This window comes from Hibiscus syriacus, unplaced genomic scaffold (genome assembly GCF_006381635.1).
Source record: "Hibiscus syriacus cultivar Baekdansim isolate YM2019G1 unplaced genomic scaffold, ASM638163v2 tig00110580_pilon, whole genome shotgun sequence".
NCBI classification, from domain to species: domain Eukaryota; kingdom Viridiplantae; phylum Streptophyta; class Magnoliopsida; order Malvales; family Malvaceae; genus Hibiscus; species Hibiscus syriacus.
In genome coordinates this window covers 894,609-915,851 of record NW_024062791.1, presented here as the reverse complement: position 1 = coordinate 915,851, position 21,243 = coordinate 894,609, and the positions used below count along the sequence as shown (strand labels likewise).

Genomic DNA, 21,243 nt, shown 5'->3' with positions numbered 1-21,243 from the left:
TCTTTAAATTTAAAAGTGTGGCAATATTATATCTGCAAAAAAACAACAGAAACAAACCTGATTAAATAAATAATATATGAACGAAAATATAACACAATAAATTTTTTACACATAAACGTAAATAATTTAAATAATATAATTTTATATTATTACATGCACCGCAAAACTATTTCGACGTATGCTTCTATTAATTTAGTATAATATTTTTTCATATAATCATAATAAACAATAAGTATAATAAAAAAAATTATAACAAAATTTCATTATAACGAAAAATCGAACGAACTTCTGAATTAAATATGAGAAGATTGTCAGATTGTTGTATTAATTTTTTTTTGTTGAGAGGAGATGTGAGGAGTTCCGGGAGAAAGGGTATTTATAGCCGAGAAAAATTATTATAATTATACAAGAGGCGGTACCTGTACCGCGCCTTGCATAATTATATCAGATAAAGCTAAGACGCGGCCCCAGGACCGCACCGAATATAATTGTGTCAGATTCACAGTTAAGGCGCAGCCTTTGTTTCGTGCTATACCCTACGTGGCCTAAGGCGCGCCACAGGGGCCGCGCCATACACATGTGTATCTAATGTTAGCATAAGGCACTCCTCACAGGGCGTGTTTTACCCTACGTGACTCCAAATTAGCGTTAAACGCGTTGTAGGGGTGCAACTTTCTGTAAAAGATGTTAGATCGAGAAATATAGTCTTAACGATGCCTGATCGAAAATATTAAATGAAAAATGTGATTATTTTTTTTTTTTTGATAAACGCCGTGGTCCTTACTCGTACTCTGGTATAAGATCTGCACATTTCTTTTAGCAATAATTTGATAAAAGAAAAATGGAAATATATATATAAAAAAAACTGTTTAAAAGTTATTGACAGTTGATTAAAATATACCGGAGATCAACCAATTGTCCACTCTTGGATTCTTGTGGGACCCTTTTACAATCAATAACGATATTCAACTGAATATGTAACTGAAATTTTCGTTCTTACTCTCTTTTTCTAAGTCCTTCAGGTAAACGCCAAGATAATTTTCTCACTCCTCCAAGAAAAAAACTAAACAGAAATGCAGAGAGCCTTGGTTTTTCGCTTTCAATGCACTGCCATCTTGTTTCTGTTTTCTGCACCTCCTCTCGCAAGACCACTTCCTCAAGGAGGTCAGTACTCAGTACAGTTCAATTCATTTAAGTTCCCTCTGTTTCCGTTTGGTATCTCTGCTTTCTTTGAATTCCGGTTTTCGATGTTTTAGCTATTTTTTTGCTTGGAGGAACTAACAAGATGCAAGAAAGGTTTAGTGGGTCATTTTTGTTTCGAAATGCCAACTCATATTGGGTGTTTTTGGGGCAGACCCGCTTTACTTGAACTTCGCGTTGAATGCGACGTATTTTCCAACAGAGGACTACTATGACTACATCGTCGTGGGAGGAGGAACCGCAGGTTGTCCATTAGCCGCTACCTTGTCACAGACGTTTCGGGTTCTTGTTCTAGAAAGAGGAGGCGTTCCCTATGGTAACCAAAATTTGATGAATCAAGAAGGGTTCTTGACCGCACTCACCGAGGTCGACACCTACGACTCTCCTGCTCAAACCTTTACTTCCGAGGACGGCGTTTTAAATGCCCGAGGACGGGTTCTTGGCGGCAGCAGTGCCATCAATGCCGGTTTCTATAGCCGAGCTGATCCAGAGTTTTATGAGAGTTCGGGTGTAGATTGGGATCTCAGTTTGGTTAACCAATCTTATGATTGGGTCGAGAAGGGAGTTGTTTTTAGGCCCGAGTTAAGGAACTGGCAGTCAGCTGTTAGGGACGCTTTGCTTGAGGCAGGGATCGATCCTTACCATGGGTTTAGTTTGGAACATTTGGTTGGAACAAAGATCGGTGGCTCCACTTTCGATAGCTCGGGCAAGAGGCACAGCGCCGCTGATCTTCTGAATTATGCAAAACCAGAGAATATTAAAGTAGCAACTTATGCAAGTGTGGAAAGGGTATTACTGGCTTCTTCTTCTTCAAATGTGATGTCTCGGCAGTCGGCGATCGGGATTGTGTTTCGCGATGAAATGGGAAGGTATCACCACGCTATGGTGAAGGAGAAAGGTGAGGTGATACTATGTGCTGGAGCTATTGGAAGCCCACAATTATTGCTGCTGAGTGGAATTGGTCCTAGGCCTTACTTGTCTTCTTGGGGAATTCCGGTTGTGTATCACCATCCAAACGTAGGTCAATTCGTCTACGATAATCCGAGGAATGGCATCTCGATTTTGCCTCCGATACCATTAGAGTACTCACTTATACAAGTTGCCGGGATAACCGAAATGGGGGCTTATTTGGAGGCTGCTTCAAATGTTATTCCTTTTACGACTCCTTCACGGTCAGTGTTTGTCAGACCACCTTCCTCCCCTCTGCTTTTAACAGTGGCTACCATCATGGAGAAGATTGTCGGGCCTATCTCAATCGGTTCATTAAGGTTGGCCTCAACCGATGTCAGGGTGAACCCTATAATTCGCTTTAACTACTTTAGCAATCCTATAGACTTGGAGAGATGTGTGAATGGTACACGCAAGATCGGGGATATCTTGAGGAGTCGATCCATGGATGATTTTAAGTTCACTGAATGGTCTGGGGGCAGAAATTTCAGGTTTGTAGGACCTTCATTGCCTGCTGACCAATCAAACTACGAAATGATGGCTGATTTTTGCCGGCGTACCGTGAGCACCATATGGCATTACCATGGTGGGTGTGTTGTGGGGAGAGTGGTTGATCAAAATTATCATGTCACTGGAATCGATGCACTCAGAGTAGTCGACGGGTCAACGTTTACTGTATCTCCGGGAACCAACCCTCAGGCAACAGTGATGATGCTTGGGAGGTCAGTGTTTGATTGTGAACTCTGGTTGTTTCCCAGTAAAAACGGAACAACTAACCTAATATGCTTTACTTTGTGCTCGCAGGTACGTTGGCATGAGGATAACCAAGGAGAGAAAGCGATTGAAATGGTAGCTTTTGAGATGGATGGCTGTAAGCCTGCTGCTGGTTTTGCTATTCAGATACTTATAGGCTATTTGTTTTTAGTTTTCAATTTTAGTTGGTGATGGATCAAAGTTTGTACGATTACTGGTCTTTTTTGAGATAATGAACAAACTGTACATGAAGAAATAGTTTAGCAGTATAAACTGGTCATAATTTTTTTTTTATTTGCTAGTGATATTGATCAGTTCTTCCATTGCTCCATTCAGTGGTCAAGATTAAAACGTGATGCTTGAATAAATTCCTCCAAAATACATCAACACAACTGCAGCCAAGCCAACCAAATAATTGACAGATTAAATGGACCGACCATGTAGGCATCAACCCAAAGAAATGTAGTGCTCTATACTTCATTCAACAGCAGAATTAATTTAAAAAGAATGATTCGCTATGAATAGAGTAGAGAAATCCATAGTCATTGCTAAAATGTGTTAGCTATCAGATATACAAGGGTAAAAAAAAAGGCAACCTAGGAACTCCCATGCGATCTAACGGACGAAATTGATTGTGCTGAAACAGAGGCGGTGGGGCTGTTCAGATCCCGATCTGCTTTTGGTTTCCCGCTTAATCTTTCTATTGCATCTTGACATATGTCGTTGAACCAGTCATCATCAGGAAGCACGCTGACGGAACAAAAACAAAAATGCTTCAATGGCAACTCGTGAGAATTTCCATATACATGCACCCAACAATTTTTCAAAATGGCCAATACCAATCTTCCTGTTTAATCGAACACTGCTAAACAAAAAGATATTCAACAAAACCAAACATTTCTCCATCTAAAAACACTTATAACCCAGATGCAACTCATTAAAGCTCACTCTTACTCTCTATAAATCAGAAGTTATAAGGTCAGTGATATCGATTACACCATCTCCCTAGTAGGAAAATTCTTGGTGCAATAGTGATAAAGGCATAATGCAGATATTGGTGCAAACCTATTGTGATAAGAAACTTGGAAGTCAGTACTACTATTCCCACTCTTTCTCACATCTGTGATAACTCCCCCACGGAAAAAATGATCTAAATTAAGCAATCTATGCATTATTTTTTTGATAGAATGTAGGCCTCATTAAAACCTCCTTCAAGCCCTGCCATGTTATGAAGGTAACATGACGGAACAAAGAATGATGAAAAGAGTGCCATGAAACTTTTATTCACAAGAGCCAAATTACAAAGACTGAACAAACTCCTAAACTTTCAACTAAAGAACATAAGACTTAAAACAAACCACCTAACAAACAGAAAAATACAATTCCTACTAATCAGCACGATCATATAACCCAAAAATCACCCTATCCCATCTTTAGCTAGCTTGTCAGCTTCCCAGTTTGCCGCCCTCAAAATATGCCTAAATATAATATCTTTTCCGGTCAACTCGAAACTATATCCTTCACCAAGGATAGATGCATAGGGGGGCTTAAACTCGGATTCTGGATCCACTTCAGAGCGTTAGATGAGTCTGATTCCACGATAAATCTCTGATTTGAGACAAAATCCAACTCCTCCATAAGACAAATCCCTCTTTTAATTGCCAACAACTCTGCCAAGATAGGAGGACCACCCCCCTATTAATTCAGAGAACCACTGTAGCAATAGTCCACTGCTATCCCGAACCAGACCACCAATACCTCCTTTTTCCCACCCCGAAACCATCGCTCCATCAACATTTAACTTTAGAAACCCATCCGGTGGAGGAACCCAACAAACTGATTGATAGCAACCCTTTCCTGATCTGCCTGCCGAATCTACAAGTTTCAAATCACCTACAAGAGAATCTAAAGGAATACCCACATCCTTGAAACGAGCACTAAACCAGGAAGCCACTCTAAATCTAACAATGAAGGATAATCTGACCAAATCCAGCTTTCCTTTCTGAAAGATAATCTCATTTCTACATTTTCAGACCGACCACATCACTGCTCTAGGAATGAATTTCCAAATCAAAGAGTTAGTCATAAAATCATCCCACAAAATTATAAAGTCCATGGTACACTTTGGAATCACCAACGACACATTCCACATTTTCAAGAAGGAATACCACAGACCCCACGCAACCCTGCAATGCAGAAATAAATGGGAAACTGATTCCACCTCCCGACCACACAAAACACAAAGCTGATCAACAATCTCTGTAACACCTCTCTTAGCTAACTCCTCTTTAACCGGTACTCTTTGCAGCACTAATTGCCAAACGAACATTTCCACCCTTGGAGGAGCTAAACCTTTCCAAATATTCTTTTCCCAATTCACATGATTCTGCTCAAAACGACCTTGGTCAAAGAACGATTTTATACAAGACTTTGCTGTGAAAGTTCTTTCCCCATTCCCTAACCAAATCCAACAATCATCTTCAGTAGGAAAAAGGGAGGTATTATTCAACATAGTGATCAACTGCAGCCACTGTTCAATTTCCCAATCAGCCAAGTTCCTTCTTATTTGGATGTCCCACACCCAACCCGAGGCATTCTTCACCATAAACTCCATCACTTTGCCCGCTCTATTATTTGATAAGACATAAAGTCTAGGAAACAAAATTTTCAAGGGAACATCACCCAACCATACATCATTCCAAAACTCCACAGCTTCCCCATTTCCAGCCTTCAAACGCATATTCCTTCTAAGACAATCTCCAAAATCATCACTGTTGAAGAAGTTTTTCACCACACCTTTCCAAATCCACGATGCACGAACTGACCACGAATTCCCCATAATAATGGAATTCAGATCCAGATTGTAAACAACACAAAATACTCTCTTCCACCAAGACTTTTTTTTAGAAGTAAACTTCCATACCCATTTCCCTAGTAAGGCTCGGTTCACTAGTGCTAGATTAGGGACCCCTAGACCCCCCAATTTCTTTGGTTTAGTAACCGACTTCCAGTTGACCCAATGGATTTTTTCCTTGTCCATCGACCCCCCCACAGAAATGAAGCCATGATAGAGTTAAGTTTAAGTAGCACATCAACTGGAATCCTGAACATAGACAGAAAATAGATCGGTAGAGAGCAAAGCACCAATTTGACCAATACCACCCTTCCCGTTATCGACAACGATTTATCTATCCAGCCATTCAATTTAGCATGAAATCTCGCCACTATAGGATCCCACATAGCAGCCGAATTCCTCTTGTACCCCAAAGGCAATACTAAATATTCCGATGGAAGATATCCAGCCGAGCAGCCAATAACGTCTGCCTAAGTAGCTAACTCCCCATCTTCAACATTTACTCCAAAAATCCTGCTTCTGCCTATATTTAACTTTAACCCCACCAGAAGCTCATAAATGAGTAACACTCTTCTAACATTCCTCAACTCATGAATAGAGCCTTTACTGAAAATTATAAGATCATCCGCAAATTGAAGATGTGATAGTTTGAATGCTCTATCATGCACTCCTAAATCAAACCCCAAAAACAATCCCAAATCCACTGCTTTAGTTAACAACAAATGCAGCAACTCAGCAACCAAGTTGAAAAGCATAGGTGAAAGCGAACATCCTTGTCTCAGACCCCTGGATGAATGAAATTTCTCCGTAGGAGACCCATTTACTAAAACCGAAATCTCAGCAGTTGACATGCATTGATACATCCACTCCCTCCACTTATCACCAAACCCCATTTTGCTCATTATTTGTATCAGGATTTTCTAATCCACCGAGTCATACGCTATCTTAAAATCCACCTTGAAGACTGCTCCCTTCAGCCCTCTCTTTCTCCAAAAATCAATGCTCTCATTTGCAATAAAAGAGCAGTCCAAGATGTTCCTCCCTGGAATAAAAGCAAATTGGGACGGACTCATAATATCATTAATACAAAAACTCAGCCTTCTAGCTAAGACCTTAGAAATAACTTTATATAGACCTCCCACTAGGCTAATTGGCCTAAAGTCTTCCAACTCCTCCGGATTTGCCTTCTTTGGGATAAGAGAAATGAAGGAAAAATTCACCTCCGGCTCCCACTCCTTCCCCACATAGAAATCCCTAAAAAACCGCATCATATTATCCTTCAAAATATTCTAGAACTTCTTAAAAAACCCTAAGTTCAGACCATCCGAACCCAGAGCTTTGTTGATATCTGAATGAACAATAGCTTCCCAAACTTCCTCTTCAGAAAAAGGCTTCTCCAATGCTAAACACTGACCTTCCGAGAGCCTAAGAAAGTCCAGATTTAATTTCTCTGCCTCCAGGGTGTTTTTTTGATTATACAACCTCTTGAAGAACTCCATAACTGAAGCTTTAACTGACCTAGGATCTTCTATAACTTCCCCATCAACTTTGAGGGCTTTAATGCAGTTTACCCTCCCTCTAATTGCTGCACTATTATGAAAAAACCTTGTGTTCTTATCACCCTCCAGTCTCCATTTCAATCTAGACTTTTGCACCCAGATTGATTCTTTCTTCTTTTGTAACTCCCATAAATCTCTCTTTGCTTCAACAATAGAATTCATTGAAACCAAGGAAGACCCTTGTTGCAGTTTCAATTCCATATCCTGGATCGCAGACTCCAACGTTCTGATTTTTCCTGGTAATTGAAGATAATCTTTACCAAACCAGTTTTTTACCACATCCTTCACCCGGTTAAGTATTTTGGAGATGGACATAAATTTTTCCTATACACCCAATTTGCTCAGCTCATTTGTCAACAATTCGTTAAACCCTTCCTCCTCCAACATATAATTAAACAGTCTAAACGGCTTTGGCCCCCAATTACATTCCCTATTCTCCAGCAGAATAATGTTGTGATAAAAAATGGACCGAGGCTGCAAAGTTTGGCTGATCTTTGGGAATTGCGAGAAAAAAATATGATCAACTAAAAACCGATCCAATCTCTCAAAAGTGGGAGTTTCCCTATTATTACACCACGTGAACTGACCCCCCACTAAAGGCAAATCAATTAAATTTGCCTTAGAAACAAAATCTCGAAAATTATTCATCGAAACCACATTCACCTCACCACCCATTTTCTCTTCATGAGTCAAAAGGGCATTGAAATCTCCACCTAAGCACACTGGACAGTCTACCTGTTCCAGAAACGAAGTTAACTCTCTGAAAAACGGCTCTTTATCAGCTTCCACACTTGGACCATAGACATTTATGAAACAACAAATGTTTGGTATACCATCCATCCATCCCTTTAATGTGACAAATCTAGTATGGATGACCTTTTCCTTAACTACAAATACCTTCTGATTCCACATTATTATTAGTCCTCCAGCCGAACCTAAAGCAGGCACGACAGCCAAACCATTAAGGATTTTCCCCCCCATTTTCCTTCCTAACATAGTACTAACAACTTCTAATTTGGATTCTTGAAGAAATAAGATAGTCGGGTTTTTCTCCTCAACAAATCTCCGAATAGCTCTAGCTTTAACCTTCCTACCCAGACCCCTAACATTCCAACACATAATGGACCATTCTATCATCAAATTCATTTTATGACCTTAACCTCTGAACCAACTACCGCCCCTCAATCATCTCTATCCTTCACCAAAGGAGAAACTTTGGTCACAAATTCTTTTTCTCCTCCTTTAAACTTTACCCCCAACAAATTTGATACTTTCCAACACTCCATTGCTTCTGTCCTCCCCTGTTTCTCATCTCCTGATCCCATAACATCGTCCTTCCACCACAACTTTTAGCATCCCACCTCCTAATATAAACTCTGTTATGAAAGCCTCTTTCAACATTACTAACCGACGCACTCTTCCAGAAGGATGCCGCTGGGACAATGATACAAACCCATACTGCATACCATTTTCAACCTGTGTAGCTGATCCAAAAGCTTCATTTTTATTCCCATTTTTGTTTACTGTTGGACTAACCTGCTCAGGCCCATATACCTCCATCCTTCCGTTGCTGGAAATCAGCCCATCAACTAGAGCCACTTTATCTTTCCCCAAGGTAACTCCTTCTAAGCTGGCCACATTTTTCCTCCCGTCAGAAAAGGCCCCTGACATAATCTGCTTACTGAGACCTACACCTAGTATTGTCCCCTCGGTACAAAGGTCAACATTAAAAATGTCACTGGCTTCAGCTTTTTTTTCTTCAAATTACCCTCGTTCATTGAACCACCTCCCTGTGAGGTACCTCGAACCCACTCTTCTGCCCTGTTCCTAGAGTATGACAACTGATGGAAATTCAACTGCCCTTGCAGACCTCCTCGATCCTTACCTTTGCTCCCATCTGAAGAAACCTCCTCCCAATGATCCACTGATCCTCCTTCAGAACCATCTTCATCAACCCCATCATCACCAACCCTAACTTCAAGCTCAAGGAAGAAATCATCGATGTTGTCTACCTTAATCTTAATAGTAAAGGACCTTCCATAAGTATTAATGATGACATGTGGAGGGATGTCAAACGGACTTTCAACCCTTAATAACATCTGAGCCACCCTACAATCAACTCTTTGAGCTATCTGCTCTTGAATCTTCACTAATTTGCCCCATCTCGAAGCCAAACTGATAAAAAATGGAACTGACCAACAGTTTAATGGAACACCCATCATGGATATTGTACAATAAGGTAATGGAACACCCCTTTCTTCTATCACAGACTCCAACCGTTCAAACTAAAAAGACAAAGCCTCCCACTTTTCTTCCAATGCTGCTTCTTTCTCCTCCACAGAATGGAATACTATCAAACATGCATTTTTCGCATATCCCCATCTAATTACCTTAACATTGATTCCTTCAGTTCTCAATACCCTTTGCACAAATTCAACCTTAAATATCGCTTTAACGATACCTGTTAAAGAATACCTCATCCATGATCTTTCCTCCATTGGAATAAAGATATCCAAAGGCTTCTTCTCCTCTCTCTTATCACCAAGGTTTCTGGATTGCTGACCCTCAAATTTTTTCAAACCTACTACCGTATCCTTATATGTTCTCCATCATGGAACCTGTTCATCATCTCCTTCTTCCTTGCCTCAACCACTTGGCTAGATGCATTTTTCCTTTTCGATATCTCTACACCTGCAGCCTCTGCGACACTATTGTGCTTCAAGTTCCTCGGAAAACTACTCCTCTGATATTTCGCATATGACACCAATATTCTCCTCCCATCAACTAGGACGTTGTTCATCTTCTCTTTAGCCTTAATCAAATCCTCTTTACTCGCAAAGTGTACAAAGGCAAACGTCTTGTCCTTATAATGAGGTCTTCTATTAACAAACGGAATAAAAACTTTAATCACCTTACTATAGAGGCTAAAACGATCCCATAATACACTTCTATGCACTCTCCTACTAAGATTGTCAACGAATGCAACCCACGATCCACCTCCAGACACCACTCTATCTCCATCAAGAGACACAAAACGATTCCGCTCCTCTCTCACTCTCGCTCTACACGCCATAAGTCAAAAATATTTTACGCTATTGATGTTTAAAAAAATTAAGTTCTTGAAATGATGTGCAATCTATGCATTATGGAATTGGTTGTACCAATAGTATACATCCATTTAGAATGAACAGGCATAGTTGGGGAGACTAATAATAATAAGCATCATAGCATACCTATATGGATCCATTCCTGTAGCAGAAAATGCAGCCATGGCTTTAGCAATTATTTCATTGACAACTCTATGAAGATTTCTTTATAGGTATCGACCTTGGGAAGCAAAGCATATGACAAATTTTATATCTAGATAAAGATGCACATGTACAAGAAATAGGTCAATTTCAAGAATCCTACACAGATTTATAAACATAAAAAGAATGATACTAAGTTTGCATGCCTGTTGTAAACCTAATGGACCTAAAGGCCTCGGTCCTTCCTCAATATCATTCCAGAAGCTTTGATCTTCTGAAAGCCATATGATAACAATTTATATAAGTCGCATCAATAGTAATGTGGCAAATCTTTCCATTCCTACAAACATATCTGCTGTCAGGCTAGTCATCCTGTTTAGTTTTGCAAAAAGTTCCTGCATCACGACAAGATTTGATGAATATGCAATGAGTGTACAAAGCAAGAGACTCTAAGCACCAATGTCTTAATAATTAACTCATAGCTTTGTTATCCAATAGAACCATATGAAAGGATACTAAAATATAACAAAATGGAAAAGAATGATAAAATTACCTGAAATATTGGAGATGGAAACCATTCCACCTCATCTGCAGAATCATCCATATTAATGTACATTTCAGCAGTAAGATGGCTATCGCCTTCTTCTGTGAAAATGAGATCTAGGGCATGCTATTGACAAAATGTATTCTTTAGTCTCTCAACTGAACTCAGAATGCGCCTCTTCCATTCCCGTTGCTCAGGGTGACGGTTTTGCCTATCTGAAGTTCTTCTACGGTAGTCATCCTTGTAGCTAGCCTTTTTTTAAGAATGGTAGGCCTCGTTAAACCCCCCCTCTTGATTAAAGGAGCTTGAAATAAAACTCCTTAATCAGCGGAAGGAGGAAAATAGTGCCTTAGAACTTTTATTAAATGAGAACATTTACATAAGATTTAACAATTACACTACAAAACTATCCATAAAACAAAGCCACTCCTCCTGGCAGAAACAAACTACTCACTGAAAACATAAAAACCACATTATAAACTTTACAATCAACATATCCCTTTCTTAGCTAGATTGTCCGCCTCCTCATTGCACGACCTTGGAATCAACCTCACCGAATGAACCTTGCCAGTGATAAGAGTCGAAATCTGATAAACTAGAGGAGAGAAGAAGACAGGAGCCAAAACCGGGGACTGAATCCACTCCACTACAGATGAGCAATCACTTTCAACGATCAACCTACCAATAAATTCCCAACTAGATGACAAAAATATTTCAATGCCTCTTTTAATAGCCTTTAATTCAGCAAGTGGAGGAGTTCCTATGCCAACATTCTCTGAAAAAGTCAAAAGGGTACAACCATTCCAATCTCTTAAAATACCTCTAATTCCTCCACCCGAACCATCTAATCTGACAGCTCCATCGACATTCAATTTAAGGAAATCGACCAGAGGGGAATCCATCTAAAAACATCACAAACTTTGTTTTTAGAAGGTATAACTCCATCTGTCAGAGATGGATTACCAATCAGCACATCCTCATGAATGGAAATCTTAGGGAATTTGGCTAGAAACCAATTAGATAGCCTGAATCTAACAATGAAAAACAAAGACAATCTGTCAAGAGGAGAACCTTAAAAAACCACAGCATTCCTAACTTTCCAAATAGACCAAAAGATGACTCCCGGAATAAATTTCCAAATAGTCGAGTTCACCCTCAACTCACCCTAGGAAATAAGAATAGAATGAGGGTCTTGTGGTAAAACCAACGATACATCCCAAAAACTAGCTAATTTATTTCATAATTCCCAAACAACAACGCACGAAATAAATAAATGTTGCATTGATTCCTCCTTTTCCTTACATAAAGGACAAAGAATGTCATCTCCGAGTGGTAGACCTCTCTTAACCAGCTCAGCTTTGACTGCTACTTTCTGGTGAGCAAGCTGCCAGAGGAAAGCTTCTACCCTAGGTGGAGCAAATCTCAGCCAAACCCCTTTTGACCACAAATTAGTACTCCCTAACACAGGGCCAAGAGAACTTCTGCATGATTTTGTCAAAAACACACCATCTCTACTTGCAGTCCACGACAGAAAATCATTCACCAACTCTGAAAGTTGAATGTCCTTTAGTTTAGACATCATATCCATCCATTAAGCCAGCTCCCAATCACTTAAGCTCCTTCTAGTTTGAACATTCCACACCCAACCGCTTGATTCAAAACTACCAAACTCTGCAATCTTCCCCTCTTTATTAGGAGAGAGAACAAAAATTCTAGGAAAAAGAAATTTGAGAGGACTCTCATCGGCCCAAATATCATTCCAAAAAAAGATGGATTCTCCATTTCCCACTATCAGTTTCGAATTTGATCTCAGACTAATTCCTTCCTAATCATTCTTCAAGTATTTATTAGCAATACCTCTCAAAATCCAAGAAGATTGTGGATGAGAAACCTCCCTAATAGATATTGACTTACAACTAACCTTGTGTTTGCTGCTCAACACACATTTCCATAGGGAGCTCTTATCATTGGCAAATTTCCACACCCACTTTCCCAGAAGTGCCCGATTGGTGAGATTCAAATCTAGAACACCAAGACCACCATAATTAAGAGGCTTACAAACCGTGCTCCAGTTTACCCAATGGATTCTCCTCTTTCCCTCTTTATCACCCCATAAGAAATTAGCCATTAACGAATTTAACTTCTTACCGATTTTGTTAGGCATTCTGAACAATGATAAAAAAAAATTGGTAAAGAAGTTAGCACCGATTTCAATAAGACTGTCCTACCAGCCAATGACAAACATGTAGCTTTCCACCCAGCAAGCTTGGCACTTAGATTTCGAAAAACTGGATCCCATAAAGTCTCCGAGTTTTTCTTAGCTCCCAATGGAAGTCCCAAATATTCTGTTAGAAAAGAACATACTGAACAGCCAATTTGTGATGCCCAATCTATTAAATCTTCCTCTTCCATATTAATTCCCAGTAGCTTGCTCTTCGCCAAATTAAGATGCAGACCCGCCATCATACTAAAAATTCTCAACACTCTTTTAACATTCTTGATCTAAGAAAGAGAGGATTGGCAAAATATGATTAAATCATCTGCAAACTGAAGATGATACAATCTAGTAGAATTTTCAGGTTTCCCAATAACAAAGCCTTGAAATAAACCCTTATCAACTGCTTTAGAGAGCATTAAATGTAGTAACTCTCCAACAATGTTAAACAGGAGTGGGGAAAGACTGCAACCTTGTCTTAGCCCCTTGTCTATAGGGAACTCTTCTGAATGAGACCCATTAACAAGAATCGATATCGAGGCTGTTGAAAGGCACTGAGAAATCCACGAGCACCATCTACTTCCAAAACCCATCTCTAACATTGCTCTAAATAATATTGGCCATTCCACATAGTCATATGCTCTACGAAAATCAACTTTAAAAATAACCCCTTGCAGCCCTTTCTTTCTCTAATAGTCAATACCTTCATTCGCTATGAAGGCGCAGTCCAACAACTGTCTCCCCGGGATAAAAGCAAACTGTGACTGACTAATAATATCTCCAACACAGCAACTCAACCTCTTAGATAGAACTTTAGAGAGAATCTTATAGAGGTTGCCTACTAGACTAATAGGTCTAAAGTCCTCTACATTAACCGGCTGTATCTTCTTCGGAATAAGCGTAATAAACGCATGATTGATCCCATGGTCCCATTTCTTGCCTAAGAAGAATTCTAGAAAAAATTTCACAACATGTTCCTTCAGGTTAGGCCAAAACTTCTTGAAAAATCCCATGGTGAAGCCATTTGGTCCTGGTTCTTTAGAACTGCCCGAGGTAGCTACCGCTTGGCATATTTCCTATTCTAAGAACTGCTCCTCTAACTTTGAGGATTGAACCCCTGTAAGCTTTGCGAAATCCAGTGATAAATCATCAACTTCCATAGTGAACTTAGAATTATAAGCTTTCTTAAAAAAATCCACAATATGAGACTTGATCGATTGCGGTCTGAAACAATTGAGCCATTAATCTTCAAGCTTGTGATTTCATTCCTTTTACTTCTATTGAGCGCAGACAGATGGAAAAATTTTGTATTTTTGTCCCCATCTTTAATCCATTTTTCCCTTGATTTCTGAAACCAAATACTTTCTTCAGTCCGATACAGCCTTTAAAGAACCGTTCTGGACTGCATCAACTGATCCCACTCCTGTTGGGAGATAACACCACCTTGTGCTTTAACTTCAAGATCATTAATCTTCAATTCCAAATCAGTACTAGACCTAGAAATCCTATGGAATTTTCTTCCAGACCATATTCTAATTGAATTTTTAGCTCCTTGTAAAAAGTTGAAAATACCCCTTCTCTTCCTGCTCACCCTCTAATTATCCAAGGACGATTTAACCAAGCCCTTAAAACCTTCATATTCTAACTGGTAATTAAAAAATCTAAACGGTTTAGGACCCCAATCCAAATATTTTCCTCTAAAAAAATAGGATTATGGTCAAAAAGCGATCTAGGTAATAGGCTTTGGACGATATTCGGAAAACAAACCAGAAAACTCCCAAAAAATAGAAACCTATCTAGTCTGACCCAAGTAGAAGCTTCTCTATTGTTACACCATGTAAACCTTCCCCCAGCTAAAGGAATATCAATTAAGTTAGATTGGTTCAAGAAATTCTAAGAATATCAATGGAGAGCCAGTTTTGGGACTTTTCCAATATCTCTGCCGGGTTAAGGTACACATTAAGATCACCCCCAATACAGACTGACACGGTTTGAGCAGCAAAAAAATCCAGCAACTCCCTGAAGAATTCAGCCTTCTCAGAATCAATGGAAGGACCATACACATTAATAATCACACTCTTCTCTAGAGTTCTTAAATTTCCCATAAACTGCAATGAATCTACCACTTAAATGGCTATTGGAAACTTCAAATTCCTTATCATTCCACAAAACCATAAGACCACCTGCGGATCCCACTGCTGGGGTGAAAGATCCTCCATTTAGAGTATTTTCACCTATCCTTCTCCTTAGAGACTAGGAACAAAATTCTAATTTTGTTTCTTGAATGAGAAGTAAGCACGGTTTGAGTCTCTTAACCATATTAGCAATATCTCTCGATTTTTCCTTTTTACCAATACCCCTGACATTCCATGAAATAATCTTAGTCTTTATCATAAATATTGATATAAAACCAAAGCCCCGATGTAGAAAATCAACCAAAAATCTACTCTCCCGGATTCAACCCTCCCTTACTAACATCCAAAACCTCCTCATAATTTATAATTTTCTCCAAGAATGCCTTCTTACTCTCTTTGAATGAAATCCCCAAAATTTTACTAACTTTCCATGTAGCCAAAGCCTCCTCTAAAAATACCGAGAAATTTGTAGAAGATACAGTAAGTCGACTGACCACATCCAGAGCTTCCCTTATCAAAAGCCTTCTCTTTCTTCTATTCTCATTCCTAGCCACTGAACCATATTGACAAACAGTTGCAGCACCTTTTGCACTCCTAGAAGACTGTAAATGATCACCTGCAGAAATGTGACTAAAGCCTCCTTCCTCCTCGACCCCCATAGATCTTCCCTCCAAAATAGCAGGAAGGGAATGATTACACATCATAGAAACGGAAATATTCATGTTATGATCAATAGGTTCCAATGAATGTATTGCTCTTTCTTCTCTACTCGGATTAAACCATACCTTTCTTTCTCTAGATCTTCGATACACTCTAGAAAACGAGCCAGAATTCCACCTTCTAATCGATGTATTTCTTATATGCAGACTATTAGACAAATGACCTAGAGGACACCAACTCCTTAAACCATGTACAGAAGACTTTTTGGTGATTCCAATCCCCTGGTTACTACCCATATGAATTGTCCTTTCTTCCTTTGACACCTCTGAACCTTCTGCACTACTAACTTCCTTATCCTGAGCTATTACTTCCTTGAACCCTTCCTCTTTTGAGCTTTGTGAAGTCCTACTGTCCTTAGCCTCACCATGAATGGGAAGTGAAATTAATTCTAGCGTAACAGAAACCTCATTCTGTATAAATTATTCAATCGAACCAGATTGATGTTATTCTCCTAAAGCTTTCACCCGGGACTCCTTATGGTTTCCATAACCCAAATTAGTTAAATTTATAACTGGCCCAGAAGGAGAAAATCTAGAGTTGTTTGAGTTGGGCTTACTCAAGTCCTCTAACTGGGCTTTATCACTATCATTTAAAGGAGCATTCCTTAAACCAAGGCCCCGATAATCCCCTTTAAAATTCAAATCTTCTTCTGAAAAATCTGACATCTTTAAACCATTAGTTTGACCTTCTCCATCCTGCAACATTAAATGCTGACTTCCACTACCGCCTGCCATTGTTGTGCAGTTTTCCTCTACCAACCACCTGTCTACTGTGTCCCTAGAGTCCTCAGCACACAATTTTTGACTACTTACCCCATCAGAAAACCTTTCTTCTTTCTCCTCTAATGAAGCTTCATCTCTAGATTCACCATCTCCGGCCACCGTAAAGTTTACTACTGGCGAGCTTTCCAGTTTTGTATAGACCGAACCCACATTAATTTTTACCTTAAAGGATCTCCCATATGAACCCAATGTAAAAGTTTCCTGGATGTCAAAAGGATTGGCTACCCTTAGCAAAACCCGAGCCACCGCCAAATCTTCTCTTCTGGCCGTCGACTCGTGAATACACACCAGCTTTCCCCATCTTGATACCATCTTTTCCATAAAAAAAGCATTCCAGCATAGCAAGGGTATTCCAAACAATTCCACCGAACAAAATGCCATTGGGACACCTTCACCACTCATAAGTGGATCCAGCCAATCAAACCAGAAGACAACTTTCTCTCGTCTGCTCGACCACACCTCCTCGAACTCTTCCATCGAACCAAAAGTTAATATACATGAATTCCATGCATAACCCCATTTAGCTCCCTTGACCTTGATCACATCGCTAGCCAGCCCCTTCACTACTATTTCCAAATCTAAATGAGATTTGATAATCACAGTTAATGATCTTTTCTCCAAGTCATATTCATCTGTTAGAATATGCATCTCCCACAGATTCCTCAACCCTGCGTTCTTGCCTGGAGGACCCTCCCGAATCTCTTTACACGCCAGACCTTCATTCTGCCCATCAAAAGATACTACCGCATCCTTATACGATCTCTCGTCTCTCAACCGACTGAAATACTCAGGTCCAACTCTTCTACTCCGATACCCTCCCTTAATCAAATTGTCTTCATCCCTTCTGACATTGCTCCTAACAGCTTGCCTAAGTTTCAGCTTCTGATACTTAGCTACTCCTACCGAGATTTTCTTACCATCTAACCATATACCACTGACATTTGCTATTGCATTCTTCAACCCTTCCTCCTTTGTAAATTGGACGAAAGCAAAAGTATGGTTTCTATAATTTGGCTTGTTAGAACTGCTCGGAATAAAGACACGATAAACACTTCCCTGCTGTTGAAATATTTCCTTTATTGTTCTCCATGTTACCCTTTTACTCAGATTGTCCACAAAAACCGTCCAATCCTCACCAAATGACTGACCAGCAATGACCCTCTCTCACTCACCCACTCTATCTCTGACACTCTCTCTCATGATTTCAATTTAATATCTAAGTCATTCCAAAACTGTCCTTGTAGCTAGCCTGACTTGGGGATAGCTTCAAGGTTGCACGTGGAAGAAGTTCATCTGCCAACAATGATGCATTTGCTAGCAATGTAATTTGTTGGGCCTCATTCTCAGCCATTCGCACAATTTTATTTCCAGTACCCCCAAAGTCTGTTTCTTCATCAATTGAACCAGGTAAAGCTTTTATGAGCATGTTCACATACGAGTCAAACACCTGAAACAAACCTTCCAGTGTTTGCCCTACCAACTGCATGCTTAATAGTGGTCTGACATCCTCAAAGAACTCCTATAAGAGGCAAGTGGAATATACATCAAATGAGTGGAAGTATATGATGCCATTACATCAGAAAAATGAACCAAGAGAGATGTTGGATCTTCAGTATCCCAACAACTAGGTCACATATTAATGATATCATAAGAGAACTCATAGTCATGCATCCAAAAAGAATTTAACAAATAAAAACATAAAACTATGGCCAAAATGAATTAATTGACCAAAATCATGATTATTAAAGAAATCTCATATCAAAGAAAATGTAGTTAAACAAAGTTATTTTAGCAATTAAACATACTGAGGTTGAGAATACTTGATTAGCATTTAGTAACTAAAACAAAATACAGGTAAGCAGTTGCTAAGTTATTTGTTGAAAATCACTAAACATGTAACTATATCCATATAAAGCAGGAATTTCATTATTGGGAAAAAATTGACAACAGCACCAAGAAAGCATATAACCATAGAATAGAACAGGTAAAGAACAAACACCAACAAGTAATGATAATTATCTTAATGGACCAGAGATAAACGTGGGAAATGAATATTTCAACCATGAAAATACTTCATAGCCCCTACATCCGTTGGACATCAAGCCCCACACATTCAAAAATTAAGATCCCTTCTATCCAAAGGTTCATGACGTGTTTCCCTTTCCGAACATCTTTCTAACCATCAACTAAACAATAGTGGTACCAGGATAATCCATGCATTTATAGAACAAAGCAGAAACTAATAATAAAATTTCCAGTGTATAGAAGGATGAATTAGAGGCTAGTCCAATCTCTCACCAAAACTCGATCAGAGCGTATCCAATACAAATCTTTTATATTATTACATGCCAACTAAATTCTTTCTAACAAAATACATGCAATTCTATCTATATTTATGATCTGATCTTCGGTAAGGAGAACTGACTTGTCTTGTTCCTCTTTACTTCTCTTTCCACTTTCCAAACCTACTTGTGAAACAATCACACGCTAAGTCGATGACTTAGTGAGGCATATAAACATATAATAAAAATCATAAAACATCTCACATAACAGAATACATACATGTATATATATATATATATATACCAACATTATCATGATCTCCATCATATTCATATACTATTATCATTCATATTTCTTATTTCTTGTTCATATAATCTCTTATGCTCCTATCATATCCATTAGGTATCATTCTTATAATAGATACAATGATTTATAACACGCATATATCATTTCATACAATTCATATCATATAAAAACATATATCATCATATAATTCTTGTAACATTTCATATCATCAAAAACATATACATCATATATATTATATTTAATCTCTTTATTAGCCCATGTACACTGTTGAGAACTGAAGGTATGCGAGTACATTGAGGTTGTGCACTAATGTTGTCACCACAGCTCGTATAAGTCCCACTGAGTGGCATATGAAATTTGTCCCGAAGGACCACTGTATTGTCCTGAAAGACCATTGTATTGTCCCGAAGGACCATTGTATTATCCCGAATGACCTATGAAGCCCTCGACTCTTGGCATGCCAACTATACCTATAGCTCCCGTATCATATAACACAGGCATTATTCTTATGTTTCATATGTTCATGTACTCATGTCATTTTTTCTTGTGATCGTATATACCATTATTCTGTCACATAACACATGTATGTGTAAACATCTGTATCATTTCATACAATATGTATCTCATAGGTTTAATTCATGTAATATATATCATTTCTAATGGATTCATGTAAAAATGTATATCATATCTTATTCACATATGTTCATATAAACTTCACATATGCTTTGAATCATCTTTTTCACATAACTCATATAATCCTTTTCTATAATTCATATTTTATTTTCATATATGGCATATCACATAAATCATATAGCACATATCAGTTCATATAATCAAGTATACATACAGTTCATGTCATTCACATTTTTAGAATCAATACTCCATACACTATAATTATTGGAAATAGACTTATTTCAAGTCCAATTCCTTATAATCCAGTAAACTAAAATGCACTCGTAAGAATCATATAACATTTTAGGAGTCACTTATTACCATAGTAACTCCATCATTGGCTCATCGCAAGCCAATATTTTTTGATAACATAAGTACAATTAAATTGCACTCACTTTAGCCTTGTTTTAATTCGATCCTAATCCTTTGATTATTTTCAAACTTGTTTAGGCTCAATATCTACATAAATATAACATTTCAAAACAACTATCAAAAGCCTAAACCTTAAACTTGATATTAATAACCTAAACTAGTTTAATGAACCAAATTCTATTTTTTTCATTTAGGGGGGAATCGATACCCCCCAAGGGGGAATCTGTTCCCCTTGCACATTCTGGAAATTTTGCTCAAACTAGAAATCACTATTCATTACACTAAAATTCACTATTTTTGCTTCAATTCTTTATATTTCATCCCCTTTTTTATTCTTAACTCAAATATACATACTTAAACCAATTTATATCCATTTATTTCATCTTAAACCTCAAAATTCTATTCTCCAAATAGAAATCAATAATCATACCAAATTTTCCATGTTATCCAAACTTAATTCTAATACTTCTATCTTCTTATTCATATAGATGACAAGTCAAATTCAACTTAAAATTTTGTTTTAAACAACGGTAAAGAAAATCTTGGTAAATTTGATGCTAAAAGTGATGAAGGAATTTTTCTGGGTTATTCCTTAAATTCTAAATCTTATCGTGTATTTAATAAAAGAACTTTAGTTGTAGAAGAGTCTATA

At 38.4% G+C, this 21,243-nt stretch overlaps 2 protein-coding genes across 2 annotated transcripts; one reads left to right on the top strand and one right to left on the bottom strand.

Moving 5' to 3' along the window:
- Positions 1–1,073: 1,073 nt before the first annotated feature.
- LOC120133426 ((R)-mandelonitrile lyase-like) lies at positions 1,074–3,077 on the top strand. Its single transcript, XM_039150010.1, has 3 exons — positions 1,074–1,175; positions 1,303–2,870; positions 2,953–3,077. Exons 1-3 carry the CDS (start codon positions 1,074–1,076, stop codon positions 2,999–3,001), a joined length of 1,719 nt encoding a protein of 572 aa, XP_039005941.1. The 3' UTR covers positions 3,002–3,077.
- A 9,620-nt stretch (positions 3,078–12,697) lies between these two features.
- Positions 12,698–13,569, bottom strand: LOC120133425. Its single transcript, XM_039150009.1, has 3 exons — positions 13,364–13,569; positions 13,028–13,271; positions 12,698–12,931 (listed from the first exon to the last, which is right to left on the bottom strand). The coding sequence occupies exons 1-3, from the start codon at positions 13,567–13,569 to the stop codon at positions 12,698–12,700; spliced, it is 684 nt and encodes a 227-aa protein (XP_039005940.1).
- Between the last annotated feature and the right edge of the window lie 7,674 nt (positions 13,570–21,243).